Genomic DNA, 21,278 nt, shown 5'->3' on the forward strand with positions numbered 1-21,278 from the left:
CGATAAAGAGGCCAAGTGGTGGGCAATGTAGATTATCAGTAGGAGGCCAGCATCTCATTTGTCTGCGTAAATGCTGAGTGGAATAAGATGAATCGCCCCCCCCAGCTGCTATTGTCTTTTTATCTTGGCTCATCCCCGCCCGCGTCCTTGTCCCGGCCTTTGTTTTAGCGTGACATAGCACAAAAGGTCGGCGGGGGGCTCAGTTAATAAAGTGGAAGCATCCCGATCGGCTCGGCAATCGCACGATGGATGATGTGGACGGGTCGCCGCTTGAGATTTTGGCGAGTGGGCGTGTCTGGCATCTTCCATCTGGTGGTTAAACGACTCTCCATTATAGTGATTGCAAGGAATAAAGTATCTGGCCACGCCACATTTCAAGCTTTTACTCTCCATTCATTACATTGCGATCGTCTCTTTGACTCTTTTTTTTCATTAAGGGAAATTCACGGTCTGAATTGTTTCTCGTCACACATCATCAGATCTTTTCTTTCTCTCTGTCGGCCTCTGCGTGATCATTCTGTCTCTTTTCTATTCCGACTCTCTCTTTATTTGGCTTTCTTTCTTTGACTTCACTTGTGTGTGTGTGTCTAGAGGGTCTGACGCAAGAATGAAAAAGGCCTGATTTAGGCTCTTAAGCTATGAGCAATGCCGCACATCACAACAGCTCGGGCCAATCAATTAAAATTGATCCGCATCGGTGAATTTGAGTGTGGAGACTACCATGTTTGTAGGTGTTACCTCCATATTGATAAATCTATTCCCAATTAGGTGTCCATGCAGCAAGGCGTTGATCTTACTTAATGAAGGCATGGATAATATCGGCTATTTACATGTTTACACCGAGCCAAACAATTTGGACCTCCGTCACCAACCATACGAAGGCGTTGTTCTTCCACCTAATCTTAATGAAGCCAGGGAAAATCTCGGCTATTTACATGTTTACACTGAGCCAAACAATTTGGACCTCCGTCACCAACCATACCTCCAGTGTTAGGGGTATACAGTACTTTGTTTACTTCATGTGAACCATTACAACACTACACGAAGGTATACAGTACTTAGGTATAGATTAGGTAGAGTCTATTTGTTTACTTCATGTGAACCATTACAACACTACACTTAAAGCCATCTCGAATTGTATCAGGTTGCTTACTTTAATCCGTCCATCCATCCATTTTCAACACCGCTTATCCTGAACAGGGTCGAGGGGAGTTGCTGGAGCCCACACCAGCTAACCACGGGCGGGAAGGCAGAAAACCCCCTGAACTGGATGCCAGTCAGTCGCAGGGCACATACAGAGACAGACAACTACTCACACCCACATTCACACCCTCACTGAGTGGGAACCGATCCCACGCTGCCCGCACACAAGTCAGGCGAGTGTAGCAGCACGCTATCAACGACTGCTTACTGTACTATTATCCATCCATCCATTTTCCGAACCGCTTTATCCTCAAAAGCAGGGGTCCCCAACCTTTTTTGTCCCACGGACCGGTTTATGTCAGACAATATTTTCAGGGACCGGCATTTAAGGTGTGGCGGAAATAATACAACAAAATAATATGGTATGAGCTGCATGGACCATCCACGCTCACACTCACACCCACCAAGCATGTTTTTGGAATGTACGAGGAAATTGGAGTAGCTGGAGAAAAGCCATACAGGCACGGGGAGAACGTACAAACTCCACACAGGAGGTTGCCGGAGTTGGAATCGAACCCACAACCTCTGCACTGTCTGGTTGACGTGCGAACCACTTGATCACCGGACCCCCCGTGTAATGCATTGTCAAGATATATGATTGCGTCGGCAGATTTTCAAAATCAAGTGCATGATCTAAAAAAAAAAAATTATGACTAAAATCACTTTTTTTTTGCTGGGGGGGTCCCCAAGGGAGGGGGGTCCCCTTCACGGTTATAGCAACAGCGATATGAATTACAGGTAGAACAGTTGACAGTTTTATCAGAGTTTGTACGGTAGTATATGTTTAACTGATGTAGTCATGTTTTCATGTGTCCTAAGAAAGAAAAAAAAAAGACCTAATATCGTTTTATTAAATCGGCTGGACGATTAATTGGCCTTACCCTAATTGTCATACGTTATACCAATGTGTTCGTTCCGTTGAGGTTTTCTTTTGTTTTTTGGCTCTGGCTCACGGGGCTGAAGTTTGCCCACCCCGCTACTGATCAAGTTTGACTTGTGCAGGCACTTGAACTGGCTAAACGAATGGAGAAAAAAAAAGTATACACGCTGCTGTGACGGCGTTGGTCTTCGGTGATGATTGAACTATTGATTATTGATAATCTCCCACCCGTATGCGCCATCCATCCCGGCGCACTGCCTCAAATGGCACACCGCAAATGGATGCTGCCTTTCAGGTGCTCTGTTTTATGTTGTTTATTGACAACTCATGAGGAACTTGGATCGGAACGAACGGATTCGTCAGTGTTTACGGTCAATGCCGTTACGGGCACAATTTATTTGAGCACAATGTATTTCATTTCACCACTGTGTTATTTTTCTTTTTTTTTTTTTTAATGTTTGCATTCATTGTACGATTGTTGTTGAGCAGGTCCAGCTGCTCCATGTTGCCTCCCGAAATAGATATGAAGAATAAGAATGGAACTAAAGAGGGTGTGTTGCTTGTGTACGCATGCTTGTTCCTGGAAGAGGGCAAATATTGGACACACACTGACTGGTCTGGACACACGGTTGAATGAGATCGAATATCAATATCTGGTTTTATGGAGCTAATTATGCTCATTTATGACTGACACTGTCCAAAAGGTTGTTTGCTGTGGTGACTGATGGTGTTACAATAGTTTTGGAATTTCATGAAACTTTTTTTTTTTAATTTAGTTTTCAGAACGTGCTTGTTAGTTGAACTTGTTGGTTCCTTTAACTCAGGCTTTTTTTTTTTTTTTTTTTTTTAGGTTGTTTTTTAGGTTGTTATTTACCTGACATCTTTGCCGGAAGTCTTTTGCCTTATTCAACTGATTTTCAGTGCTTGTTATTTTTTTTTAAATGCTTTGTTTTAATTTTTATTAGTTTTAATATTAGTTTTAGTTTTGTTTTTTTTTGTATTTTTTTGTGTACAAGATTTAAAAAGAAAACATCAGGGTAAATATTGTGTCGGAAAAACTCAACAGCATATTATTTTAACCCTTTCACGTACAAATAATGATAACCTGTAACCTGATCACCTGATAAGCTGTCCACTGTCATGACCGCTGTCCATGAAAGGGTTAAAAACTATTTTTAAAAAAAACCATCATCCATAAACCTGGTGTTACTCTGTACTATTTTTCCATATAAATGGTATATGTGAACAAAAAAACGGAGAGCGATTGTTACCTAGCGTCATGTGATGGGCTGAGTTAATTGACAAAAGTAGGTGAGCCATAACAAAGCTCATCGCCTCGGAGCGACATCATCTGTTGGTGCTTCTTTAGACGTTGCTTCTCGGCGACACACAGTAAAAGGACCGCAGCTCCCAGACGACTGTTCGACTTTCCTTCTTCCGGCTAACTGCTATGCTATGCACGTTTCGTATCGCTTCGTCATCAAACGAAATCGAAGCTCATCAGAAAGTTTGCATTGCACACGATTAGATTGTGTTCTAATCATCGTATAATTTGCCGGGCCTTCAAACAGTTTGCAGTATTGAACCATAAAATAATTCATGGAAAGGGGAAAACGGGGCCCTCCGGCACAGTTGTGGCTTTTCATGCAAAAGGAGGCTTTGAATACTCAGACTTGATTTGTTTGTACGCCGCGCGTCTGCGTTTTTTCGCGGCTCGCTTTATTACCGCTCGCCAAAAGTGCACAACTGATTTCCATTCATCTTTTGTGGAGGGCACGGGCCAAGGAAGAGTCCCATTTCCTTTTTATGAAGTTGCGGCAATGGGATTTGTTCATTATTGCACAATGGCCAATTTATTTTTGTCATTTCCCTTCAGTTACCATGAATAATGCATGAATCTTATTTAGCTTATTTAAATTTGACATATGTAGAATACAGCGGAGCCTCTAAGATCGAACACCATATTTTCTCCGATGATGGGCCAATGGAAACTAATTAAAACAGAAATATTTTTGCTTTACGGTCAGACTGTCACCGTCATGAAGCTTTTGCTAATGCAAAGAGGAAACAGAGAGAATTACACGTTGTGTATTTAAAACAAGGACATCACTCTGCCTTAAAGTCTGTTAGCTTAATGCTAACTTGTAATATAGTAGCCTGCGAATAATGCTTCAAGCAATTTAAAGTCTGTTAGCTTAATGCTAACATGTAATATAGTAGCCTGCGAATAATGCTTCAAGCAATTTAAAGTCTGTTAGCTTAATGCTAGCATGTCATATATGAATAATGCTTCAAGCAATGGGTAGTGGAACATAAATGGTCCAGCGACACATGTTGACAAACAAAATAATCGCAGGCATCTATTCTAGGGCTCAACAGATATGGGTTTTTGGAGGCCTATTCCGATGCTTGGCAGAATTCCGCTAACTGATTAATGGTCCGACTAATTTTAAAAAATGGAATGAATTAAATACCTTTTTTGGGGCCGGGGGTTCCCATAACAGTTACAACAATGTAGATATGAATTACAGACCGAATATTTGACGGTTTTACTCGACTTTGTCCGATAGTATTTGTCTCACAAAAAAAAAAAAAAAAGGAAAAAAAAAGCGGATTTTGCCCATTTCAAAATATATTCTCAATTCTCTGCAAAAACCAACTCATTCTCCATTTGTGTCTGCATGACTTTATTATGTTGTTCCTGGTGGCCAAATTGTGCACACTAGAAGGAGCTGCAATGAATTCATCGTGATGCACAACGTTTTTCATTCGTTTCATTCGATTGGATGATGTAATGTATACAACTACAATATTGTAGACTGCTTTTTTTATATTTAGAAAAAAAAATCAATCAAAAGAAAAGCTAAGAATGAACTGAGCGTTCACGAGGCGTATTTTCCCTTGAAATTGAGGCCAAATTATCATCTTGATGTTGGTCCAAATTAGACAGATGTCGAAACTCGATTGGGTTCCACCCTACAGAGTTGTCTTCACCTGTAAATTTTCCTGGGCTCACTTTTCACTGTCAGCAAGCCTGGCATCGTCACATCGAGCCAAACGCCAATCAGAGACATCTTTTAAGAGATTCTACTCTGGAATTTTCCAGCGACGTGTTAAAGTGAGAGCTTGGCAGATTGACATCCGTTTCTATCTGCGAATAACTCAAGCTACACGTCCACTCGGGACCGTAGCGTGAGGCCTGTCAGATCAATACATCTTTGAAAGAAGTCCCCGCATTGCTCCTCGGTGGCCCCGGGGCCCACCGCGACATATCTCTGGGCCGCTGATGAAACACTACAAGCTATTCTGGGGGAATGCACAGCTGTTGTCAACATCACCTGTCAATAGACACATACTGTACAGATGGCTGCTGCTGTGCCTGTGCCTGCGTGCGTGTGTGTGTGGCGGAGCGCTGAGGAATATAATCCATGAATAGATGTCATAAAATATACGGAGGGAAAGGAATCAAACTCTTGAATCAAGGTTTATGTGGCTAGAGGCATATTAACGACAATTAGTGGATGAGTAGACTTTGACATTTTGCGTTACGCAATGTTGTGTGTTTAGCATCGTCAGTCCGCTGAGTCCATTGGGAAGCTGCCGTCAGTATTTCAGGTCGGTTAAGTCCGTTCGAGTCGTCGGCGACAGCCAAACGGCTTCAAGAACGGACTTACCGGTATGACGTCACACGCAAGGTGCCGCGCACCTGACGGGCAATCAAATACAGAATTTTTTTTTTAAATGTATACCTTTTAGGCCCACAGACTTCAATGATAGGTGTCCCACATTTTTTTTTCAATTTCACAAATCACCTTTGTGTGTCTGTCTGTCTGTTTTATTTTTTACTTTACTTGGCTGGGCAACCCGGTGGTCCAGTGGTTAGCGTGTCTATCTCACAGTGCTGAGGTACCGGGTTCAATTCCAGCTCCGGGCTCGATGTGTTGAGTTTTCATGTTCTTCGGGGGCCTGCGTGGGTTTTCTCCGGGTACTCCGGTTTCCTCCCACATTCCAAAAACATGCATGGCAGGCTGATTGAACACTCGAAATTGTCCTTAGGTGTGTGTGTGAGATCGTGGATGTTTGTCCATCTCTGTGTGCCCTGCGATTGGCTGGCGATGAGTTCAGGGTGTCCCCCGCTTACTGCCCAAAGACGGCTGGAATAGGCTCCAGCACCCCCCGCGACCCTAGTGAGGATGAAGCGGTTCGGAAAATGAATGAATACCTAAAACACTGATGAAAACGGACTGTAGTCAAGATAATCTTCCATTTTTGTGTAGATGGCGTTTCATCGTGATTCGTATTCTATTAGACATTGACGTGGTCACCCCACAATGTTGTGCGCCTCCATGTCCATCCTTCTGGGGAACTACGTGACCTATTAGTACGAGTCAGTGCGTAGGATGATCTTTCATTGTGTGGAGATGACGGTTCACTTTGATTGGTGTTCTCGTCGTCTCCTCCACACTGAAAGAGGGTGCTTATATTCTTCCCCTGCGGGATCCGAAATATGTCTCCAACTCCTCAAGGCGGGGGCGGAGGGTGGTGGTGTCATTTCTACCCCAGCAGGTTCCCTTCATTGCTTGCCTTGGCCACACCCCTGCATCCATGACATTTCTGGCAGACATTTCCGGAGTGACCTTTTTCCTTCTTGCGGTAGCTCGCCGGTCGCTCCAACAACAGCAACAACAACAACAACAAACGCGGCAGAGCATTAAACTAGCCTGTCGTTGACGTATATATTCTCTGGGGACGTCATCAACCGCTTCAGTACTTGTGTGTCCCCTCTGCTCATCGTCACGGTCCTCCTCCCTCTCCACGATGCCACCTTCAGGCTCCTGAGGGCTACTGCATCCCTCAGGTCCTGTTGCTAACTGCTACAAATTTCTCGCCCTGTAATGAGGCATCTCTCTCTTGCTCTCTCTCTCTCTGCGTATATATATGTATACAGAGTATACTGGAAATACATATATACTGTATGTGTATAGAGAGATTTTTTTTTCCATGTCTGGAATGGATTATTTGGATTTACATTATATACAGAGTGTCCATAAAGTCTCTTTACCATTTCAAAAATGTATTAAAAATGCAATTGATTCGATATTTTACTCTGATTTGTTCTATTGTATTCAGCGTTTATTAAAGTTTGTTTTTTTTTTACCTCTTTTAATACACTTCTACATGGGCACCATGAGTTGCACGAAGCACATCAAGACGGTACTTGATTTCTTGCCCTGTTCGCTGTAGCATAGCCTCATCAATTGTGGCAATGGCATCAGTCATCCTTTGCTTGAGGTCAGTAATGTCCCTTATCTTTGTTCGATACACGACATCTTTAACATAGCCCCATAGAAAGAAGTCCAGGCAAGTGATTATCTGCTGAACGTGGCGGCCAAAGGAATTGGCACCATCCCTCCCAATCCACCGGTCTGGAAATGTTTGATTGAGGAACCCACGAACATGCAGCCCCTAATGTGGTGGTGCACCATCTTGCTGAAAAATGATGGTTGGTTGAAGGTCATTCAGTTGTGGTGCCACATATTCAGTTAAAAGGTCAAGGTACACATTTGCAAAAATTGATGTCTCGTTGAAGAAAAATGGACCAATTATTCGATTGAGCATGATCCCACACCACAAATGCAATGTGATCAAAAACTTGAATAAACACTGAATACGATAGAACAAATCTGAATAAAATATCTAATAAATTGCATTTTTAATACATTTTTGAAATGGTAAAGAGACTTTATGGACACCCTATACTATTGGAATTATTGATTGGTGCTTGTGATGTAACTAAGTTGGAGTGTGGTGAAGAGTCATGTTCGGCTTTAGTTTCAGTCTTCTGGTTGTGTGTGTGTGCGTGTGATTATATCTGGCGAAGGTGACAATAGCCTCTCTGCCTCCCGCCTGTTTCCCTGGAGACTGATTGCAAGAAAGCGCCACTTTGACAGGAAGAGCGCCTCAAGGCTAACTCATTCCGACGCAGTCGCAAGTACCCAGATTCATTTTTATCAGCAGCAGCACATGGAATCAAACACTAATCGCTTTTTCTCTCTATCAATGCCTCCCCCCCCACCCCCCCTTTCCCAAAAAGAGTGAAACTTTTTGAGGGCCGTCTTAATGGCTTTGAAATGAAACGTAATTGAAATCTCGACTTCCTGTTCGACGAAATGTAACTACTAATCGCACGTGTTGCTTTTCTTCCTGAAGTAATCGGATGACAGTTGCTTTGCAAAATCACACTTTGTTACTTCATGGCAATGAATGGTGACAGTCCGCTTATGGAACTCCCTCTTCCCATTAATTAGAAAGTGATGTCACGCATGCATCACGTCATGTTTCCACCACATGAAAAATGTCAACCAAGCCGATCGATTTTGCATTTTCAAGCTGGAAATACCGTTCCTATTTTGTATTTGTGTCAGCTAAAGAAAATATTAGGGTACGTTGCACATTCAGTGTTATTGAGCTTCAAACACTAGCAGTATGTTGAGAAAAAGAAAAAAGAGTCACCTTATTGATAAATATGTCAAGCCACAACAGACTACATTTAAAAAAAACAACATTTATGTGAGGTGAAGTCGAGAAATACTTTTTTTTTTTGGTTAAATAAAAACAAGTAGCCCTTTATGGATGGATGGATGGATGGATGGATACAACTTTATTGTCAAATGTACATACAGCACAGATGAAATTTCTTCCCTCTCAACATAAAACAAGAGGAGCCGCTGCGGGTGTCCGCGCCGCTATCAAAAGAAAAGTTAACAATTTATGTGTGTTTATTTATGTGAAATCCATCGACTTTTTTCCCCCCCCAAATAAAAATAACTACTGGTCTTGAGTTTAAAAAAAAAAAAAAAAAAAAAAAGGTTATCTTCATTTTTTGTTCAAGGAAAACATATTGGCTAAAATTGGAATTCCAACAAAAGCAACATTTTATGTTCAGCGCGGTTGTCAGCATCTGTGTAATGTAACCAATGAAGCAACTTCTTCTAACCGAGTTATTTTCAAAATCAAGTCATCATTCCAGGTAACTGTGGCCTTTCCGTATGCTCCACAACACAATGTCATTTAACTTTCTGGAATTCCTTTTTGTTTTTTTCTTTTTTGTTTTTAATACTATCAAAATTTTTGCCACGGAAAGCTTTTGTCGGAGCTTTGCCTTCAGGTAATTCAAAGCATGCTCCGTTTGCTTCTGATCAAGTGACTGACTTTTTCTATACCCTCGCCTTTGAAAAGTATTGAGTTGCTTTCACGGTGTGTTCACAGTCGTTATCCATCTGTCCTCTCACTTTAACGCCATTGTGAGCAGTCGTCCCATCCACATCACAATTCATCTTGTTACATCATCAATAAACACCGGCCATCATGTTCCATTAGTGCTCATGTCTAGCTTGCTAATGTCATAACACTCCCTACGCCATGTTTGACACATGATGTGGTTTGCTTTGGATTATGATCCTTATCATTACCTTGTCATGAGTCTAATACACATTGATCTTGTTTTTTTTTTCTCTCTTCAGTGTCTGAACAGTGGAAAGTAATTTCCCTTTCCTGTTCCCGAATGTTCAAATAGTTTGTGGTTTGCGCCTCGTTGTAAACACTAATTACAGTCATCCGTGCAACCATAGATTGTACATTTTGACAACTTTCTCTAGAGTATTTTTGAACACTGTTTATTATGAAGTTGTTGTTTTTTTTTTTGTTTTTTGTTTTTTTTCCCTTGCCAGCAATTCTGCAATCATCCACTTTAGCTGTCTTGAGAATGGTTGCACTCTGCACTATGCGGTACTTGAGGCAGGTCGTGTTTTTGTGGAAGGCTACACTTCAATCACACGTTGAATGTTGTATTGCAAAACCATTGGTATGTGTGTGTGTGTATGTTAGTGTGCGTGCTTATAGGCAAAAGCAGTCAAATTCAAAATAACTGTGGAGCTGACTATTCATGAGCAAAAATCCATCAGATTCCGATGAATTTCTTTTTGTTGTTTTTTTGTCTTTTATCTCTGCTCACTGTCCAGCAAGATGTCGATCAAAACACACTTACACACACTTGGCTAAGCAGTAAGGGAAACCCATATTTGTGAGACAAAAGTCTTTGGTCACCCCCCCGTAATCAATTGGAATGATCAATGCCAGGTTGGGCGAGCCCCCTTTGTTCATCCTGGAGCTTTTGTTCGATCCTTATCTTCCGCCCTTTTGACAAGGTCCACGAAGGCAGGCTTGAATTCATTTGGTGTGGAAGAACCGCCGTTCAACACTTTTTGATGAAGAGGCGGTTCGATATCAGTGACTTTGGACACTCCGACACGTTGCAATTCTCCATTTTATTTTATTTTCATTTCCCTCATGAGTGATGACCGGGTGTCCCGATATTTTTGTCCATATATTATGAGTGTCACGTTTGTGAATTGAAGGGCCACCGTGAACGCAAACGACACTCCAAAGAGTTGCAGCGCATTGCCATTGTTGTTGCTATTAAGGTCCGACATCCTCAAACAAAAACGTATCTCCCGTTCAGTCCAGCCGTGATTCCTTTGATTATTTACACCCGCAAAAGCTTCTTGGCTGGTTGCCTGGCAACCCCACCTAGACTATTGAAACACTTGCAGCCGTCAGTGCAAGCTCATGTAATCGATGACCCGAGCTCTTTGTGTTCCGTGCTCATTTTCATTTTATTTGACTATCCATAATATCATGCATGTAAAAGATTCCAACTCCTATTTATTTGTGCATTTAAATCATCAAATAAATAAAACGAAAAGAATAATAATGATCATGATACAGTGGTACCTCTACTTACGAACGTCTCTTCATACGACATTTTCAAGTTACGAAACGCCTCAACAGGAAAATATTGCCTCTTGTTACGAAAGAAATTTCAAGATACGAAAGGTAAAAAGTATGGCCTGCTACTCGCAGCTCCGAGTTTCCTGAACGCAACATACTTATAGCTGCTCTGCCATTGGCTATTTGCCAGCATCTTCCTGGCATCCCATTGGCTAAGAGGCACCTCTCCCGTATTTATCTGTGTGTGTCGATAGAATATGCCTATGCAGCGTCCTCGTCATTCGGCCCTCAGGTCATGAGACGTTCCGATCGTTTTACGTAAATGTAAAATTGTGCACACCCTCCTATCACTGAGTTGGCGGCTGAGTTTAAAATTAACCAAACACATTCAAATTGATGTTAAATAGGAGTCCACCTCTGATTAACTCCAAATCAAGCTTTTCCATACCTCCCTTTTTGGCTCTCTAGCTAAATAAAAAAAGAAAGCGATGGAAGGTGTGAAAATGAAAAGAAAAAAGAAAATTAGAATTTTTTTTTTTTTTAAGGATGAATGTTTTTTTTCCAACCACTGTCTACCTCATAAAATAGGAGTACATTTGTTCACTACTTCGATGTACAATCACAATAAAAAAGACAATTGTGAAATTATAATACATTCCTTGTATTAAATCTGATAATATTGTGTCGAAACGAATACAGCTTCAATAATACATTTTCCGCCCCCATCTGCCCTTCTGAAACTTAAAAAAAGCATTCAGGTGACACCTACTGACTCAAAAGTGATTTTTTTTTTTAATCCAAGTGACTCGTACAGACTTTTAGTCAGTTTTGATTTTTTTCTCTCTCCACTAAAAACAGCTAAGAACAACAAAGGCAGAACGAGAGAGGTGATAAAATAAAATAAGGGTGCAACTCGCTGGTGTGACAGCGTGTTTACAGTCAGGCCGCTGAGCTGGGTATTTTTCTCATTAACAAGACAAGCGGCGCTTCCTTTGCAGCCACTTTTGCTCCAGTGAGCACAAATGAGATGTTTGCAATGGGGGGGGGGGGGGGAGGGAGACAGGAAAATGGGAAAATCGGGGAAATAAAAAAAGCAGACGACAGCTTGAGCTTTGAGCCAAAATCAGCCAAAGTGTTTTGCGGAGGGGCTCATAACAAACAACCGCGAACTACTAACTCACTTCAACTGTGTGAATTATTATTGCAGGACATGATTTTCAAATCACATGAGACATTTTATCTTTTGAATAATTGCATTTTTATTTAAAAAAAAAAAAAAATGAATATCTACCCCGCCCCACACCCAAAGTCAGCCGCGATAGGCTCCAGCTCACCCCGCGACCCAAATGAGCACAGGCGCAACAAAATGGAAAGCTGGATGGAGTTTATATGAATGTTCTGAACTCCTGTTTCCTTTCCCCCCCGTGTCATATTACACGGAGTAATTCTGCCAGGACGAGTTTCATCACAGTGGTCCATGTGGTCAAGTTTATTGGAGTGAACGATAACTAACAAATGATCTCAAACTAAAAAAAAAGAAAAAAAACCTCAACTAACTAAATATGGGAGTGATTAGAAAAAAAACAATAACTGAAACTGCACCTTACGTTTATAAAACTATCTATCATTAAAACAAAATGTATTTATTTCGGTATTGCTATCCCTTCCATACAGTGAAGGTCAAACAGTTGTTTGGCAATTGTGATTTACTTCATTACACAATACTTTGACTGTTTATTCTTCTTTTTAATCTTACACGCCCCAAATATTCCATCTATTGAAAAAAAATACTCAAATGAACAAAAACTAAACTAAAATGAGGCATTATTTTTAAAAATGGACAAATAAAAACGAACAAATCTGCTTTGATAAACTCATTTAAATGAATTGAATTTAATCAATAAAAGTCAAAATGTACTTCAAAAGTCTGATGAAAAATCCAAAATAGGTAGCTTTGTACTCCACAACCCCAAAATGTTTTGTTGGTTACTCATTTTGGAAAAAGTTTGAACATTCGACAATTAACCCAAACAGTTGGTTCTATCCCATTTTGACCCAATTTGGGTTATTTTTTGGACTCAACTGTTTTCAGAGTGCTATGTGGACATGTTGGACGTCTTTAGAAAGCAAACGAGTCGAGACTGAATGAACAGCACCTCTGCCGGTTGCCGCCAACAAGTTCACTCCACTTCAACTTACAAGCTTCCCGGCTGAATTCATTCACAATAAATGATGGATGGATGGAAATCCCACGCAATCAGCTCAATCGGTTAATGAAAATATGATGCCCATATTACGAGTGACATAAAAATGACGACTCTGCAGCTCGTGTGTGTTTACATGCAGCTGCATTTCCACTTATTTGGGCCAACACGCACATTTTGGAGGAGCTGCAAGAGACACGATAACACACTGACACACTCTATTTTCCAGGACACTGACTCGCAATATATATTCATGAACCAATGCAGATTGTGCTTAATCACCTCATGGGGGGAAACTCGGGAGTCAGAGACTAAATTAAGACTCTGACTGCGCGCTCGTGTGAAGCTTTGACTCGGGCAGTCAGAGCTGCATTACACTTGAAGTAGTCACAGCAGTGAGGTTGTTTTGGGAAAAAAAGCGTTCGCTAATATTTGGCTGTCACGAGTGGTTGTAGTGTGGAATAAAGAGGAAATGAGCTGTAGGTCGACTTCTTTTACTTTGATGAACTAATCATAAACTCAGTTCAATTACAATATGGAATGAGGCTGGATACTCAATAACATCCAACAGCACAACTCGGCGCTCATAACATTAAACAGGAGAAAAAGTGATTAACTTTTATTAGGATATGCCGCAGTCATTCCGCACGTGGTGGCGCATGTCGCAGGGGAGGATGAACAAAAGATTCTCAGAGCCTCTACAACCAAGCAGGAGAAGAGGAGCAAAAAGAGGAGAAGTGGCAGCAAAACAGGCCAAAATCCACTTGTGATCGGGTACTCAAAGCGCTTTTCACCCACTGATGACACAACATCGGGAGCAACGAGGGGTTCAGTATCTTGCTCATATATATATATATATATATATACACACAAATGTCGCCATCATAAAACCCAACACAAGAAAGCTTTGGCCTCAATTCAAATCCAGAACCTCCGAACTTGTGAGGCCGACGTAGTAACCACGATATTAATCCTGCTTTTTGAAAAATATTTTAACTGTCTCGTGTAGTAAAATAGGGTAAGCAAAGTATAGTACAGTAATAGAAGGTAAAGGTCTCTTCTTCAGTCGTCATCCATTTTGAATACTTTGATATTCCATTCCAATTCAATTGGAACTATGCACGATGATGAAAGGGCTTTGAATATGACTGCAAGCCTGGCAGTGTTGATATCCGCAGCACTCGGTCGCAGGACATCTGCTGTTGTTTGTGCGGTGCGTTCAAGCGCAAATTTTTGGGATGAGAACCGTGAGTTGCATGAGATGATGCTCTGGTAACCTTTTTTTTTTTTTTTTTTTTTTTTTTAAATCTCTCTGCTGTTGCCTCCACAGCTAATTAGAAGCTTATAGAGAAGATTTTTATCAATTATTGGATTTGACTGCCACTATCCCAAGTCGTTCAGCATTGACCTGAGAATGTGCACTTGGGCTATGATCAGGCCTTGAGTTCCACACACATGCAGCTCACCATTATCAACGGCGCAATCTCACCATCGTCTCCAGACGCCGTTGTGAGCCTCCAGTATAGCTGTGAAGTACACAGTAGTTAAACTAATGAAGAAAATCATCTACAATGCGACCCCGGAGTGTGTTAAATTTCTCCACAAGGGCTCGCTCAAAATGAACTTTTTGAGCATTATCTTACTCGGTGCTGACGTCGGGACAAACTGGCTTAGAAGAACAATCGGATATGAACAAGAAAAAAAATATTAAGATGTGATCTCAAACTGTGTGTGTGTGTGTGTGTGTGTGTGTGTGTGTGTGTGTGTGTGTGTGTGTGTGTGTGTGTGTGATGCAGGTGTTAATAGACCACTGGGATGTCGTGTTTCCTCATGATACACTATAACAGTTTTTCACAAGCTTTATTGAGCCAATGCATACCTCGTCTCAACCCAAAATAATCTTTTTTTAAAATATACAAGCATAAAAAAAATAATTACGACAGCAGTACGGTCCCAAGTTTGTATTTGTGTCATCCCGCATTTTAAATTGTGTTGATTAAATATAAAATCGGATCAATGTGCAGGACTATTTTTTTTGCATCAAACAGCAACAAAAAAAAAAACATTTTACGTTTAGTGTCATCATGCATTTTTGTATTTTATTTCCTGTGGAACGGCCAATGTATCCCGGTCATAATGAGAATTTATTACAATAATGTCTGAATTTCAGCAGGTGAATATGCGTGCTCATTGTACCTTCTGCCATCTAGTGGAAGAACATGTAATCGCATCCTCTGTCAATCCATCATGGTCTACAGATGGACAAAAACTGTCCATTTTGAATCCCGTTCGTCCTGCTTACCGGGTCAGTTGGATTCTCTGCCACCCGACTTTGGGAAAGAAATCACAAGCACGGGGGGGGGGTAACGGGACTCTTGAGCTTGATTCAAAGACCTCTTCGAATGTAAGGCAGATATGCTAACCACTTGCCTACTCAGCTGCTCGAGTGTTCAATATGAAGACACGTAGTGTGAATATATTTATGCATCCGGAGACTTTGGAGGGCGTTCATGCTCTTAAGTTATGGCCAATCATTACAAGGGAAAAAGAGCTTGCCCTTAAATCTTTAACGTCCACTTATTCTGTTACGATTCACCAACCCTCACTGTAGTGCAGCTAACGGAGTGAGAGGCAGGTTGCGCGGTTATATACGATGTTATTTCTATGTTGCCGCAGTAGAAATTGAGTCGAAGAATTTTTTTCAAAGTGTCCTCACGGCACTTGTGTGTTTTTTTTTTTTTCTACTCCCATTGAATGGGAGTTATGATACCCCGCTTCTGCTGAGGATGCTTTCTTGAGTGAGGAAATGCATTTGGCAGAAACCCTTGAAAACATAACAAGCGGAGAGCCAAAATGATGAGTATCCAAAAAAAAAAAAGAGATTTGATGGTTGCGGGCAGAGCAGAACTGTTCGTTTCAATATTTTGGTCGTCATCATGAAAATGAATCCGCTCAATTTTGATTCATTGAAGGTTGAAAGATGTTTCAAATATCGAATTGCAATTCCCTCCCTCCCCCTCGATATTGCAATTGTGATTTGATATGTGATTCTTTTTTTCAAGAACCTCTCCCTGTTTTTTTTTCAAACACAAAACAACAAATCAATCAGTATTACAATAAACAATACCAGATTGATTTAGTGTACTATACTACATTGCAATGTCTATTTGAATTCCATTAATTGTTTAATTAGCATGCAATTGTTTAAAAGAAAAAAAGAGGGGGGGCGGATTCCCCTTTCCCCTCTTTTCCATCTCTTTGGTATTCCCCCCAAAAGCCAAAAATAATATAGTCTTGAACGTGCATGTACGTATCGAGTCCAGCTCAGTTCGCTTTGCGTAAGTGCGCCAGAGGGAGGGAGGGAGAGCGCGGGGGTGGGCTGAAGGAAAACCCCAGAAGTGCGATGAATTGTATTGATTGAAAGTTCCCCTCGCTGCATTGATTAGAAGCCCTGTGAAAGCAGACGAGCAGAAGATTTAAATCTCCGCAGCCGAGCGTTATTGACAGAGTGCCGTACTTCTCCTCGGCCTTTTGAAAATCGCTTTGGTAAATGACGGCTTCAAGCAGGGCAACAGCTCACACCGATGTGACCCAATATGTAAAAAGGCCGCATCTTTCCTGCTTTTTTTTGATGTGTGTGTGTGTGTGTGTGTGTGTGTGTGTGTGTGTGTGTGTGTGTGTGTGTGTGTGTGTGTGTGTGTGTGTGTGTGTGTGTGTGTGTGTGTGTGTGTGTGTGTGTTTTCGACTCATACTGCAGCCTTCTGTCTCTCCCCCCTTGCAGAGCTCCATGTATTCTCTGGCCCTGAAGTGTCTGATCAGCCTGTCTACAGTCATCCTGCTGGGTCTCATCATCGCCTATCACGCACGGGAGGTTCAGGTAAAATGACTCACGTGCTCTTATTGCAGCGGGAGATTCGGCGTCAGTTGCCGCCGCGTTTGCTTTCGCCCCTAACAGATTGTTTGCTTTTGAACAGTCACCAGACACAACATTGGATCCATGGAGTATGTTTTTTTTTTTTTTTTTTTTTAATCAACTTAGGAAAAAGAGATTGGCAACGTGCAACTCAAAGACTCAAAGATAAGATATAAAAGAAATCCATCCATCCATCCATCCATTTTCCGATCGGCTTTATCCTCACAAGGGTCGCGGTGTGTGCTGGAACCTATCCCAGCCGTCTTCGGGCAGTAGGCGGGGGACACCCTGAACTGGTTGCCAGCCAATCGCAGGGCACACAGAGACGAAGGACCATCCACACTCTCACTCACACCTCGGGACAATTTTGAGTGTTCAATCAGCCTGCCATGCATGTTTTTTGGAATGTGGGAGGAAACCGGAGTACCCGGAGAAAACCCACGCAGGACCAAGGGAGACCATGCAAACCCCACACAGGAAGGCCGCAGCTGGAATCGAACCCGGTACCTCTGCACTGTGAGGTTGACGCGCAAATCACTGGTCCACCGGGCCGCCACAACAAATCTGTCATTCAATATAAAATCCACCAAGACGGGGTAACGACATGAAGCTGCACAGTTTAGATAACCGCGAGCTAATTATAGGTTGCATTCATAAATATCAACGGAGCGCGCTTTGCTCCCTGGCAGCGGACAAAGACGGGGGGTGACAAAATGTCGGCTACGTTCGTGTTTTCATTTCTGGTTTACTGCAACTGGAAGCCGGCGTCGCATTGTAGCCAAAGGTGCAATCCTGGTGGATTCATTTGACTTTTAAATCCATGTTCTTGTTGTACAAACCGAAAGTTAGTTGCCATGACTCTCGTTTCTTCTTCTTCTTCTTCTTCGACAAAGAAGAAGGACTTCCTCTGGAAGTATGAAGTAGTCATGGAAACTAAATTTCGCCGCGCACAACATCAAGGATTTAAAAGGTGCGTTCATCCACCAGGATTGTTCCTTTGGCTCCAATGCAACAAGAGATTCCAAGTTAAGATCAGCCATTCTAAGATATAAAAAATAACATCGTGATTAACGTTTCATCGTCCTCGTCCTCATGTGCTGCCGGGCTGCACAGCCTGTATGGGCTTCGATTTTTGGTGGGGGGGGGGGAACTCGGAATAACCAAACGGCACATTTGAGCAACATTCGGAGTTTCCAAACAGGCTGAGTGAAGTGCTTGGAGGGTATTTCCGAATGCACTCACGATGAGGGCAAGAGGATTTTTCTGGGGAGGGTGGTGGGGGGCAACGAGCTCCCCTGAGCTGTCACTGCTTCCCTCCAACTGTTCGGAAACTCAGACCGTTGTTGAAATGTGCTGTGCAGTTATTCAGAGTGCAGCCAAAAACAAAAAAACAGAGTGCCGGTGCGTGCTCTTGGGCCGAGATTGCCTCGAGCCTTGAGCCGAGAGTCTCGGCACTCCAACTGGGGAAATAATGTGCCGGTGCAACAGGCAGTGCGGATGGAAAACAGTCCAAGCGCGAGCTACTGATTGGCTTTCGAACAGAAGCTGCGTCCGGAAATTAATGAGAGGGGATCGCGAAATTAATGAGAGGGGGGTCACGCTCTGCCTCTCAGAACACAACACACACACACACACACATACACATACACACTGAGTAATGCAGAGAGTGAATAAATAAATTAATTAATAAAATATAAACAAACAACATTTCGGGCGCCCGGTGGACCAGCAGTTAGCGCGTCGACCTCACAGTGCTGAGGTACCGGGTTCAATTCCTGCTCCGGCCTCCCTGTGTGGAGTTTGTATGTTCTCCCCGAGCCTGCGTGGGTTTTCTCCGGGTACTCCGGTTTCCTCCCACATTCCAAAAACATGCATGGCAGGCTGATTGAACGCTCGAAATTGTCCCGAGGTGTGAGTGTGAGTGGGAATGGTTGTTTGTCTGTGTGTGTGCCCTGCGATTGGCTGGCAACCGGTTCAGGGTGTCCCCCGCCTACTGCCCGGAGACGGCTGGGATAGGTTCCAGCACACACCGCGACCCTTGTGAGGATAAAGCAGGTTAGAAAATGGATGGATGGACGGATGGACAACATTTCTTGACTAGTCCGATTTAGACAGAAGAAAAATACAGTAATCCCTCGTTTATCACGGTTCATGGGGTCCAAAACCACACGCGTTAAACGAAAATCCGCGAAGTAGCAACCAATAAACATATACAGGTAAAAAAAAAAAAAAAATTTTTTTTTTTTAAGTCCGCAAAAAGTCCGCAAACGGTCCGCGAGAAGCTGCAAAACAACAGCGAGTCACATAGAGCAACATATACAGTACTGAACTCCATGTATATATGAATATGTTTGAAAAAATCCGTGATGCACCGAAGCCGCGATAAACGAAGCGTGAAATAGCGAGGGATTACTGTACCTGGAAGAGATGAAGTTGTGGTCACAAATGTCATCCTGCGATTGGAGTAAAGCCACAATAACCGGACCGCAACATAGCGCAGGAGTAGCAGTCGTCGTTTCATTGAGCTAGTTATTGGTGTCAAACCTTTATTGTGGATGAGCAGCGGTTTTATGCTTCCCTCTGTTGGTCTGGAGTAAACATTGCACCCGCTCCATTAACCCTTAATAATGCACTACATGGAAATGAAAAGGATTTTTTGACATTGTCTTCTCACTTTTACGTCCTAGTAAGCATCTGTCATACTTTTCATACCTTACATTTAAACAGGATGGCATGTTAGCACATCTGATTACGATCGCTTTGTAATCATAGCTGTATCCTTTTTTTTTTGGGTTGCTCCAGTGAGATCGATACAAATGACGTCATCGCAATCGAAAAGCTCAGCGTGTCCAAAAAAGGTTTCTTGCGTCATGACGTGCTAACTATGCAAAAGTGTCATGCTGGTGTGTGAACTATGCCTGAGCGTTGCCTCGCTGTGCAGCTGTTCCGATGGAGGTCTATTCCCATCCTAATGCGCTCCATCCCTCAGGCGCCTTCCTGCAATCAGGATTTAATGCCATTAAGGACCAAAACGCTCTACACGGCTTGGCGCACGGTGGATAGAACCGCGGCCATCGGTCCACGTGTGCCTTCATGCTTCATCATATGTGATTTGCTCGTTTTGACTAATACAACAGTAGCGTGCTCATTGGGCCCGTGTTTTCATTCTTCATTGCACATCGACACTTTGTGTGAGCCTTGCGGGAAGCCGTGAGTGCAGCTATTACTCCCCATCAGCGAAACCACAATCATCCATCCAGCCTCATACTAGTTTAATGCCGTGACTTGCTTACATGACATCATACAGTATCCCCTTTTCGAAAAGTCCATTACCACCGCCGTGTACTGTACACGGCACGCATTCGAGTAGTACACGGCTGAAGAGTCATTGATAAAATTTAAAAAAAAAAAAAAAAAGGCTTTTTGGTTCCATCCGCCCACGCCGACGGCGGAGGCTGCGCGCGGCGGCAGGATGAAGAAGCTACGGTGGCGAGAGATATAACATCCTGTCCTTTCCGTGATATGATTCTGTTTGATGAAATCACAGGAGGGGTTCAGGAAAGTGACTGTGAAGCATTAAGGGGGGGGATGCTATCAGTCTAGACATGAATGGGTCATTTTAGCTATTCACCTGCAACGTCACTGAAAGCGGGGTACACACAGACAGATTATTTTAACATCTTAACTTGATCGATTTGATTTGAATTGTATTGCTAAGAATGATCGTTTTAAATCGACTGATCTGAAAGGAGCTTGTGGACAAAAGCTGTGTCATTAACCTCTGACCACTAGACTTTATTAATTTATTTTAAGGGAACCAATGACTTTAATTCCTACAACATGAGCAGAATCATTTCCATTTTTTGGGGGGGACAAGAAAGGAGCCTGGACCAAGGCAATCTTGGAGTCATTTGTTCTGAACAAAAACTTTGTAAACACTACGGTAATATGTTGCAACAACAGTGATTTATTGACATGTTGGAAGTTTTTGACTCGAGGTATGTGCTTCCAAACTGCAAAATATTGGACCAGCCGAGCCAGGCATTTTGACGGTTCATTTTGCTCATGTTGAAATGTTGAACATTTTTCTGTATTTGTTTATGTCCATGTTTTGACCAAAAGAACATTTGTTCACAAGATTGAGCCCACATTATATGTGAATTTGTGATTATGATTATTTTTCTTATTTTGTGGAAGTTAATGCTGAGGGGGAAAAATATATAATGCATATATATATATATATATATATATATATATATATATATGTATGTATGTATGTATGTATGTA

General features: G+C 42.2%; 1 protein-coding gene across 1 annotated transcript in view; it reads left to right on the top strand.

Moving 5' to 3' along the window:
* kcnn3 (potassium intermediate/small conductance calcium-activated channel, subfamily N, member 3) overlaps positions 1–21,278 on the top strand; it is a 76,664-nt gene that overhangs the window by 3,586 nt on the left and 51,800 nt on the right. The window contains exon 3 of the mRNA XM_019878784.1: positions 16,859–16,954. Within this exon, the coding sequence (XP_019734343.1) occupies positions 16,859–16,954 (96 nt within the window). The remainder of the gene's footprint in view (positions 1–16,858; positions 16,955–21,278) is intronic.

This window comes from Hippocampus comes, unplaced genomic scaffold (genome assembly GCF_001891065.2).
Source record: "Hippocampus comes isolate QL1 unplaced genomic scaffold, H_comes_QL1_v1.1 scaffold315, whole genome shotgun sequence".
Taxonomy (NCBI): Eukaryota; Metazoa; Chordata; class Actinopteri; order Syngnathiformes; family Syngnathidae; genus Hippocampus; species Hippocampus comes.